Below are 12,349 nucleotides of genomic sequence, written 5' to 3' on the forward strand. Positions count from 1 at the left end.
TTTTATCTCAAAAGCTTAATAGTGAAAATAACCCGCTATAAACCTAAACATGATCAACATAAATTAAAAATATTCAACCGTTATTGACTAAACTCGTTCCCTATCCTAAAAAAAATGGGTCAATGCATGAGACGTGCTGAGACATCGCATTCGTAAGTTTGTTTGTAAATCCAGTTCGCGTCGCGGCTTTATTTACCCCAATCATGCAAGAAGGCGGCTGCCTACGCAGTGCCGCAGTCATGCTCCGCCCGCCCACCAGGCCACACCGAAACTAGCCGACATGGCTCGCGTTACGAGTGCAGTGTGACCAATAGTTCCTCGATGTGACCATGTCGCAAGCCCCCGGCGGCAAAAAGGGCAAGGGCCCGCCAAAAAAAGCAGCCGATGACGACAAAGGTGCTGTGGCGAAGAACGCTGATGACAAGGATGAGACGGCTTCAACTATCGAGGATAAGAAGGAAGTTAAGGATGGCAATGGCATCGCTGATGTGGTTAAGCCGCCCAGCGCTGGCGTTAACATGCGAGAGGCAGCGGCAAAGATCCTGGTGCTGGCGCAAAAGGGCGAGTGGTCTGCTGTGGAGCAGACTCTCAAGGTCCTGGAGAAGCTGGTCGCGGCTGGTGGAGAGGACACAGTCACAGTGCCAATGGCGGGAATCCTTGATCCGGTAACGTTAGAAATTCTTTTACATTTAAATATCTCTACGTACTTTTAAATAGATGGTTAAACGGAATTCTTACAACATAGCAACGTGTCTGGGATTAACTTCCGAAACGAATAATGTCGTATAAAACTTTGACAATAGGTTTCGTCGAATTATAGAACATAAAAAAAAAAACATTTTTCATGCATAAAAAGGCAAACGTAACTCACATTTTCACAGGATTTATGCCGATTGTAAAAATACTAATTCGATTTGTATTTTTATTACAATGAATGCCAGTTATTTTATTTTATTGAATACCAAGCAAGACTATATAAAAAGGGTACAAGAAATTTGCGGTGACATAAAAATTGCTTTCGCGTTTATGTAAATAAGCAAGACTTGGTTTACATTAATTGCTATGGGGTTGGTGTACCGATTTTTTTTCAGACTGACTTGGAAATAAATTAAACTTTATGCATTTAAAAAAGGTTGACAGACCGATTTAATATTTTTTCACAGAATTGGAATTTAAAAATCTTTCAATATTTTTTTCACAGAATTGAAATTTTAGAGACTTTGATAAAAGCATAAATTTAAGAGTTACCTTACAAATATCTAATTTTATATTTTTTATTTTATATAATGTAATTTAACAAAGGGTTCTTAATGGTTAATCTTTATTTTAAATTAATTCTTTAGCTCTAATTTAAAATAATATAACAAGTTTTTAGGTGTATATCATGTCGTTCAAATTATATACTCAAAAATAAAAAAAGAGATGTTTTCTATACTAGTAAAATGGTCGGTATTACACCTAACATATAAAACCTTTAATCAATGTATTATTATATTTTTCAATTCATTTTTTAATTATAAGTAGGTACGTTTTCACGGTTTTACGTATAATAAATACCATTCCGTAGTTTTAATATTCACTTTGTAAGTAGGCTTACTTTATTTCAGTAAACTGTAATATCTTATACCAAACCTCCGAAAATAATCGCCAAAGTTGAGAATAGTTTAGCTTCCATGTAGCTTTGTTCGAAATTGCTTTGACCTTGCATTTTTACCTCCACTTTGATATAAGATCACGAAGATAAGCCAAGTTTCAGCAGTAAAACTGAATTTATTTCATGACTCGGAAATAAATTATTGCAAACGGTTGCAAGATTGTACATGCCTAACAATATTTTTAGGGTTCCGTAACCAAAGGGTAAAAACCAAACCCTATTATTATGTCTCCGCTGTCTGTATGTCCGTCACAGGGCTCTATCTCCTGAACTGTAAAAGGTAGACAGTTCAAATTTTCAATGCATTTATTTCTATGGCTGCTAGGATAACAAATTCAAAGAAATAAACGAAATTTTCGTGGTGCGGGATCCAACACGTGCGAGTTTGACGAAGTATTTCCTCACAAAAGTCAATCCTTTTGTGTCCTGTATACTGCTCCTCTCAGAATTAATCTTACCCAGGAACATAGTAGGAACAGGTCCTTAATCCCAATAATTTCTGTGCATTTTTTTCAACGATATAAAAGCATGTCGTCTCCAACTTAATGGTCTTTGCTACTCATTAACATGTGTAAATTACCCAAATATCACCATTTTTTGCCATTGTCCACTTGACGATGGACAAAAATGCATATCCGTCCCCTGAAAACTAAGGAAAAAGCTTCAAAACTTAGCAGAATATAGTAGAGCTTCATATTGTTTCTATGGGGCTGAAATAGGAGTGACGTTGGAACCTTCGGAGTCATAGTTGTATTATTCTTTTAAATAGTGGAGAAAGAGAGAAAGTGGTCGGACTCTCCATGGTTCAATAAGTTGACATCATCCTCACTATTATTCCTGGATGCTGTATATGACCCTATTCCTATGTAGAGAGGTCCATTGATGACATTGACCTTATACCATCAAATACACAAGAAAAACAAAGAAATATCATTTAGATACACCGATAGGCTGCCAAACAATGCTCTCCTTCACCGTTAAATCAGGTGATAATTGATTTCAAATACGCACTCAGCTTCCAAAAACAAAGGTATCTGTAAGTAGATTATGATTCATCAGCATAGTAGTGCGCCATCACATTTTAATTACTTATAAATACTAAATATATTCTAAAAAAATTGAAGTAGCATACAAGCGTATAGTCCACTAATTCGTCTATCCTGATCCTGTTCTGTCTGTCTGATCCTGGTCAGTACATTGCAACCAGCTCCATATTGAGCAGGGGTTCTACCTGATGCTGAACAGATGCTACTCTTGAGGTCTTTGATAGCAGTCTTATCTAAGTTTGTTTGCAATCGGCATCCATCCTGGTTCACCAAACAGCTTTACAACTTTAAAACTGCTTTATACTAGAAATAGTCTACCACCAAAGAAAATTTATCTTTTTTTTCGGTACCTATATATTCATATACAAAATATTGATTGTATAGTGTTGTCAAATTCATTCAGATTTAATATAAACATTTAATATACGGAACTTTACTGAGATTTCTGAAAGTGTTTCTATATAATACGTGTGTCTAAAAAAGTTAACACAAGCAACAATCGACGACAACCGATGGTCGCCGATTGTCGTCAGCGACTGTCTCTCGGGTGAAAAATCCCTTAAAAAACTTTTTATTTACTTACAGGCAAATAATTAAAATTGTATTCACATCGAAAATGTACGTAGCACGTAACACGCTTAGTACATAGTATAATAGTTTCCCGATTACGTAAATAAATGTTTAATCAATTATCTGGTCCGAGATCAACACATTAAGATAACACTAAAAGCTGTTCGATATCGAGAGGCAGGTACTTTACGTTAATTATTTTGAAGTGTTTGCCACTTTTACAATTTCAAACACGCGTTTAATTTTACTGTTAAGTGTTAAAGTTATTTGTTGCTTTCTTCACTTAATCAAAAGTTTGCTTAATTTATCGACTTTTTATTAAATTGTAAAAAAATATTTTTTGTAACTTTATTCACCGTTTCATAAATCCAAGTTTTTTTTTTTATAATATAGGAGTAGTAGACGAGCATGCAGTCCACCTGATACGGTAAGTGGCTACTGCCGTCCATGGACATCTATAATCAACCCCAGATAGGATTAGATATTCCTACCTGAGGTCGGCCACAGATGCGCCGCTATCCCTGAGGACTAAGCTGGAACGCCTCGGAAAAGTCTGTCTCCATTACCACGCCCTGCAAACCGGTACACAGCAGCGCCTAATACTGCTGTTATTAGGTAGAAATAGGTGTGGTGGTGTCGCCGGAGTCGAACTACAAAGGGTTCTACCACCTTCAAAACCACAACCACCACCGCTAGCTCCAAGTGGACTTTGGAGAGCTTTGGGCCATCCAAAAGTTATATATCTTCTGTTTTCACTATCAATTTGACCAAACAGAAAACATATTTAAAAAATATATCGCTTTTGCTCACTAAGTATATTTTAATTTTAATTGTCAGCCCTCAGGCCTCACGTGAAATTAATTAGTGGAGGAGGAGTGAAGTAAAATTAATGAAGGAGATAAAACAGCTCAATCATTCGCTTTACGTCTTTACGTCTGCCGAAAAACAAAGAGCCCCGTGGTTCACCGCCACCGGTGTATGTTCGATAGCGTGGCAACGGATCGCGTGCTCCGCTCCGAGACATCTTTCCAAGTTTTTACTGCCGATCCCTTTACTGCCTAGAGACGGTCGATCACTGCCACGTATGATTTGTTTTGCTATAAGGTTGTGCGTTGTACTGTAGTAACGATGTTGTTTAAGTTTACAAGCCAAGACTTCGACTCCGCTTGAATCGATTATTCACTTCTGTCTAATAAATAATACGCTTTCTACACTCACGGCTCCAAAATAGTATTTGCTGTGTCGTAGGTGCCATGTACACATACATACATAGGCAAAATTCAAAGACCCAGACCCAGAAACAGAAATATAAATTCATTATTTACATAATCTCATCTACAGGGGTTGATTACAAGCGTCAATGGGCGGCAGATGGACCATATCATCACATGGACTGCATGTCCTTTGGCTACTTCCACATTAAAAAAGTAGCTCGATACGTACATAATTTCCAATCTAAAACACATACGCACATCGTTTCTAGACATATCCAGTCCGCGCCAAACCGCTAGTTGGCTCTGAAGTTGTTGCAAGCAGGTGTAGTCATACAATTTGCTATGGCGATGCGATTCATTTCTATATTCAGAGCGGACTAGCAGTTTTACGCTGACTATACCAAGATATTTAAAAAAATAAAGAAAAGTCAGCTGTGTTTGAAATATAGACGAGGTCCCATTAAGATGTTTGAATCGAACATACGAGTACATTACATTGAGAAAATGCGTTTAATATCTTAAATAATAATTCCAATCCGACAATTTCCAATGATTTGATGGTTATAATAATAATAATTATTATTATGATTAAATGGCTTGAAATAGTAAAAGACCTTCAAAATATCCGTATTGATATGCACTCCTTCAAAGTATAATATAGGTAATATATTTTAAAATAAAATAAAAAAACACTCACCAATTTGCGATAATATATCACAGACTATAATTTTACGCATTTCGTAGCAACTCTTTTTAAAAAGAACATCTAGACTGCCATAGTAGACTTTATGAACATTCATTTATTTTTTCTCACGTTCCATTTACAAAGTTTTCTTTTCATGAATAAATTTTACTGCCAGTGCTATATGTACATATAGTGTGCAAAAAAAAAAATTAATTTAAATATTCTAATAATAAATTTGACGCGTCTTATTTATTTAAATTATTTTTTAGAATATCGTTTTAATACTAATGTTCTTTTTATCACCTTTTTTAAGTAGGAAAAATCGTGTTTTTTGACCGGGAATCGTGTTTTTTGAGCACCTTACGTTTTTGCGTGCACAGAGCGCAAATAATCAAAATTTAGAACAATTATAAAATATTGCGTTATCTACATTTAATTAGCTAGTTTTAATATAAAATATAATAAATACCAGTGAGTACAACGTTAGATTTATTAATATTATAGTTACTGATATCATTACGAGCTTCGTAATTATTACAAGATTCTATTTCTGGTTGGCTCAAATAAATTTACGACGTAATAGTTAGCGCTATGAAGGTAGAAGGTGTAAGGCATAATAAACGTTAAGGACTCGCGTGGCGTGTAAAGTGTGCCAGACGTTACACCCTTGCTAAGGGTAGGTTCCTTCTGATGGCGTTTCGTAAGTTCTTAGCTGAAATTTTTTATAATACAGAAACAAACGAGCATACAATCCATCTGATGGTAAGTTGTTACAGTTTGTAGACTTTTGTACTATGTGGTGAGTACCGGATAGGAATAGAGCCTAACCTCATGTTCAGGACTCGTTGAGTGATTTTCCTTCGCCTAAACTGCGGAAGTGTACCATGCGTAGAAATATTAATTGTAAGTTAATGCAGTTGCAGTTTTTCCAGCGCGATAAATTTTCGCAGCGTGGGCGGTTTTTCGCGCGCCACCTTCTCCTTGCGGACACCGCTCAAAACACTCTGTGAATTTTCACTCTGAGGTCGGCTACAAACGCGTTATCTTTGAGGGCTTCGTTGGAATGCCTTCTATTAGTATCTATCTAACATGTAATACGAGAATGGCTCAAAAAATTGTCTTCGTCAACCCATTATTGTCCCACTGCTGGGCACGAGTCTTTTCTCAGGAGGAGAGGTGTTTAGTCCATAACAGCGCTGGCCAAGTGCGTATTGATAGACTTCGTTTTTACCGTTTTTATCATTAAAGTAAGTGATGATTAATTTGTAATACGCACATAACTTTGAAAAATCTGAGGTGCGTCTGGGATTCGAACCTCGGGTCCGATCGAGTTTCTGTGTTTACAGGCATAAATGTGTGGCTTAGCTTTTTCTCAAGGTTTATATGTTAATTTTGTTCTTGCTTAATATGTAACGCATTTTTTCACCGTCAAAATCAAAAAGGAACTTTTCAAATGCAGTACAAACTCTATACAAATCAATTCATCAATTTCATTGCGATAATATCTACAAGCAATGACATAAACACGCCTAGGTAACATGTTGTTACTCTTTTCCAAATGTTTTTCACGTTGTGGTTGCTATCTCTGTGTCGCCTACCGTACGGACGATCCTCGTGTATCAGTGTTCCGGCCAAAAAACATCAACGCATGCATTTGACAGCTGAAGTGTATAGTAGAGGCAAATGTAGAGAAAAAAATATAGGAGTCCACCTTTAGGGATTACGTCTTTGAGCAAAAAATTAACATTTATATATGTATTGTCATAACTCCAGCTTCAAGGGAGACTTACATTTCTGAGGCGTTCTAGCTTAGTCCTTGAAGGTAGCGGTGCGTCTGTGGCCGACTTTGTGTAGGAAAATCTAATCCTATCTGGGTTTGGTTACAGGTGTCCATGGGCGGCAGTACCCACTTACCATCTGGTGGACTGAAAGCTCGTCTTCTACTCTTAGATTATAAAAAATATCAATCATAAATAATTAATTGTATACCTACCTATACCACTATGTAAAGTTGTATTTTTTTTACTTTTTAAAGGATACATATTTACACACGTATGAAGTATTTTTTTGTCGCTTTTTCTCCATAACGAAGCACTTTCCGAAACGGTGGTAAATTGTTGACTTTTGAAAAGAGTTCTACTCGTATATTAATCGTTTCAAATAAATGAGATTTGAATTTTGAATTTAACTACACATCAACACAAAATAATAGATATAGAATAATAGATAGCTATGTTTTAGTCAATATGTAGTACACTTTTTTGAGTCTAAAAATGTCAATTGTTATTCATTTAAATAACTATTTACCGAAAGTTCTATTAACAACGTAACCTAGGTACCTACTTCTAGTGTTTCTATTTTTAAACCATAAAATCGAGTGTTCCCAATAGTTCTGGCAATGAGTCCGAAGGCCGCTAGTAATTGTCGACCAAGCGAATACTACCACTTAATATGAAAATTATAACGGACTTTTATGTAACTACTTAATAGTTTGCTAGTCCAAATATTTTAAGTATGTTAGAACAGTGCATTTTCATTACTAAGGTACTGTAAGATTTTCGTTATATTGTCGTCAATACATGTATCTATTAGGATCGTCTGATAAAATAAGTGATTTGCAAGAAATTTAATAAGTACTTTTGAACCTGAGGGTTAATTAAAAAAAACAAAAATTAGAACTACTTAAAAGTATTATAGCAACTCATATTAAATGGCATTACCTATGTTAAAAATGGATGAAAAAAATAACAAAAAATACAAAAGACATATTTCTGAAGTTTCTGAAAAGAATGAAGACATACATGGATATACATACATAAATTCGCCTGTTTTTGTATAAGAATTATTAATTTATACTCCTTACACATATTTTACTGAATATCTGAACGTCTGATTGAGTTTAGTAACGAAAGATTTAATTTTTGCAAAATTTGAAATAAACAATATACGAATAAGGGTACTTAATCTTTTTTATAATAAAAGTAGCACATGTATGTATTTCTCCTTTAAATTATTGGATTGATGCCTTGGAAAAAGACAATCTGCTTTCCCCCTTTAAACTCAAAAAGACTACACTACTGTAGTAAGATCGAAATACGTACATACTGTAGTATGTACTGAAGGCAAAAAAATAGTTCTGCCACTTGAAAACATTAGTGGACTACATGATAAAAAATTTAACACAACATTAGAAAAGATAGACAACAAAAATAGAAACTACTTGCATATGTAACATTCCGGACATAAAAGATAAGAAAACAGATAAAGATATAGTTAGAGCTCCATGACCTTTTCAGAATGCATGATTAATATAAACGGAAGATGTCGCAAAGGAAACGGCTGACCGCAGGCACTACGCACCTCGGCCAGTGCATAAATTAACAATATCGCATGTTACATAAACGAAAGCATGGAAAATCGATCATATAATGCAGGTTACTCGAGAAATTACACTTGTAGCGCGGCCTGTTAAGAAAGGTTTACGTAAAACTGTTTTGCGTGCATTTTAAGAATTCAGGAACATAAAAGTGTGAAAATTTAATTAAATATGATTTTTGAAGATGGTAGAACTGTTTGTTCGGCTATTAAGGCACTAGCGGGCACACATATTTTTGTAATAATAGCAATGTTAACCGTTGCTGTGTTCTGGTTTGAAGAGTGTTGTAAGGGACACTTATCTGAGTCGTTTTAACTTGTTCCTCAGGGGTAGCAACACATCTGTTACCAACCTCAGGTAGGAATATAATCTTATCTGGGGTTAATTACAGATGTTCATGGCCGGCAGTCAGAACTTACCATCGAGTGGAATCCATGCATTCATCGTTTGCTACTTTAATATTCCAAAAAAAAGTAGGAAGTCTTTCCATAAAATATGACAAAATTTGTCAATTGTGTCAGAGACATACTCACAAAGTTTCATTTAAATGGGTCCAACTCTAGACTTCAGTTATTAAAATGCACAGGAATTAGTGTGAACAGAAATTTTATCATCAGGAAGAACTTCAGCAAATCAGGTTCGTTAATATCTGATACGTCCTCGTGCTCTAAAGTCAACTAAAAATCACGTAGACTTCACATAACTCAAATATCTCAACTTTATAAAGTAAGTCGAGCATCACGAATCTGCTTCTTTGTCAAACCAAAATGTCATTACATTTACGTCTAGATCATTTGACATTACCCAAAAAGACCACAACCTCGAGGGCGGTGCTAACGACATCTATTTCCGCTGGAGAACGATATTTTCCCGTCTTGGCCTACATATTTTGGGTGTAGTACATATGGCTCTACAATGACCGTTTCTGTGTCAAGGGTAGAAAGGAGTTTTGCGTGCGACTGCTAAGGTAATCGATGGGAGATCGCTGACCTTGGCTCCTACCAACATCCTTGATTATTCTGACCTGTCTAAAACGTAGAAGGCCAGGCCAAACGTTTTTATTATTGAAATATGTTAGTCACATTTAGTGCTTTGGCTAAGGCCAACACATGAGCGACAGTGAGAGTGAGCACTAATACATGAGCTACGGATCATGTTGACGTTTGTCACTGACAGTTACTGACGGTCCATGACGATAGGTTGCTGCAGTCGTTGATCGTTCGAATATTTCACTAAGTCTTCCTAATATAACATGGATATTAACATTAAGGTATATAATGATCGATATCCCTTTTAACTGCTGTAGAGTATTCATATTCATAAAACCTTAATAGCTATAACATTTCCTATTGAATTGGTTAGGTTAGGTTGGAACATATAAGACAATATAAAACTAAGCGAGCAGGGCGCGGGAGCGCCTTGCGAGCGGGTGGGTTCAATCCAGACCTTACCTTTATTCATGATCACGTTTATACAATTTTATATTATATTAATATAGACTTTTGTATGTCATCACTAAAAAGGGTGAAAAAAAGGTAATTATGCAATGTTAGTCTCCCCCGACGGAATATCATCAATGGTGACTAATTGAAGCCACACATGCTAAAAAAAAAATTATTGCATTGATTTTCGCAAAAGTAACCAAACTGCATAATTACCAAATATTTTTATACGCTTTTATATTTTAAATATTTTTCAAGGTAGGGTCAGTGTGGTTCAGCTTCGGAGGTACTACCGCCACACCGCCGCTACCGTACTAGCGTGAAACACCTACCATCAGGTGGTCTGCAAGCTTGTTCCCACAGACAGTGCTTGTTTGCTTTTTTTATAATATAGGAGTAGCAGACGACCATGCAGTCCACCTGATGGTAATTGGCTACTGCCGCCCATGGACATCTGTAATCAACCCCAGAAAGAATGAGATATTCTTACCTGAGGTCGGCCACAGATGCGCCGTTACCCCTGAGGACTAAGCTGGAACGCCTCGGAAAAGTATGTCTCCCTTCTGCTACTCCTATCCTATAAAATATAATTGGATTGGTCAAACCAATATCAGAATGAACTGAACCTATATTGGAGGGATTTGTAGTGCACTAACTATATTTAAGGGAGCATACATAGCATACCATATATTGACATTTGAATGTCATACAAAAAATCAACATTTATCTCAAACATATAACCTTAAAACGATTTCTATGAATTCAAATACTTAACTTTCGTTACAAACGAGAACAATACGGTCTTTGTACATACGTTTGATGTGTTAATTCCGCGCATATTTTTGAATAATTTTAACATTTGTATTATACTTTACAAATGCTAAAGAAAATTCTACGAAAACTACTGAATGTTATAAGAATGAAGGGATTGGAATGAATATGACTAAGCAGGGTACGGGGTCAGTACACGGTATTAATCCGCCTAAAAGCCTTCCCATACCGGATATTGCAATTCGTAAGTTGAATAGACGTTGCGGCAAGCCCTCGATAAAAGGAAATTAGAATTCTCAATTTAGAGATGAATTTGTTTGTTATGATGTAAAATCAAAATAACTTTATTAGTTACTATACACTGTAATACGCAATATGCACCACTTTACGCTAAGTATTTGTATACTAGCGATAAGGCAGATTACAAATTGTCATCGTTGCATACGGAAATTTGCAACACTAGAGGAGTCCCCAATGCATTGCCGGTTTTAAAAAAACAAACATATATATTACACAAAATTCACCCGTTTTCTTATGACAAAAAAGTATGAGAACAAGAAGTCTTAGACTAAACCGTTGATTATTAATAACCAATCTATCCTATACCCTAACAAAGATTACAGTTTGACAATTTCTGACCACTATGCTTTTCAAATTCCGATGGTTAGTACAAGAATTGTTGGATAGATTGATGATCAAAAACGTGCGTAATAAGCATTAGTGTTACTCAATCAACCAAAATCTGACTAATGGATTTTGCACATAAAATAATTTTAATTCAACGAGGCCCTTGACCCTAAACCAGAGCTACTAACGATATCTTATCTTTCGTACTTTATCAACAATAAACTTTTATGCTCTTTACATTATTTTTAAGTTAATTTTCTTCCTAGCTAAGTCAAGGCTTGCTTTCAAGGCTGGTTTCCGCGTGACGGCAAATTATTGACATAATGTATAATTACTTATTTCAACTTATACAGTAAACTTAGGGTGTATTAATGTTATATGTTTTACGAACTTTTGCCCGCGGCTTCGCTCGCGTTACGAAGTAATATTTTCATCCCCTATTTTATCTCCTTGGGGGTAAAATTGATCAAAATCCTTTCTTAGCGGATGCCTACGTCATAACATGTACCTGCATGCCAAATTTCAGCCCGATCCGTCCAGTGGTTTGGGCTGTGCGTTGATAGATCACTATGTCAGTCAGTCACCTTTGAGATATATATATTTAGATAATATAGAAGTAGCTAAAGAGCATGGAGTCTACCTGATGGTAAGTGGCGACTACTGCCTATGGACATCTGTGATCAACCCCTCATAAGATAAGATTCCTAACTGAAGCAACAGATGCGTTGCTACGACTGAGGACTAAGTTGGAATGCCTCGTAAAATAATGTTTCTCTTACCACACCCTTCAAACCAGAACACAGCAGCGCTAACACTGCTGTTATGAGACAGAAATAAAGGTGTGGCGGTGGTGCCGAAATATGGAAGAAGGTAACGAGCATAGAGTCGATGGTAAGTGGCTACTGCTGCCCATAGATATCCGTAATTATCTAGATAATTTAGGTAAGATTAGATTCCCAACTGA

The 12,349-nt window shown here is 36.0% G+C and overlaps 1 protein-coding gene across 1 annotated transcript in view; it reads left to right on the forward strand.

Annotated features, from left to right (window-relative positions):
* Positions 1-251: 251 nt before the first annotated feature.
* Positions 252-12,349, forward strand: part of nompC (no mechanoreceptor potential C) — a 35,996-nt gene continuing 23,898 nt past the window's right edge. Inside the window, exon 1 of the mRNA XM_073083006.1 lies at positions 252-665. Within this exon, the coding sequence (XP_072939107.1) occupies positions 330-665 (336 nt within the window). The 5' untranslated portion in view covers positions 252-329. The remainder of the gene's footprint in view (positions 666-12,349) is intronic.

The sequence above is a fragment of the Epargyreus clarus genome, unplaced genomic scaffold (genome assembly GCF_041222505.1).
Source record: "Epargyreus clarus isolate Ecla_fem2 unplaced genomic scaffold, WU_Ecla_fem_2.2 ptg000018l, whole genome shotgun sequence".
Taxonomy (NCBI): Eukaryota; Metazoa; Arthropoda; class Insecta; order Lepidoptera; family Hesperiidae; genus Epargyreus; species Epargyreus clarus.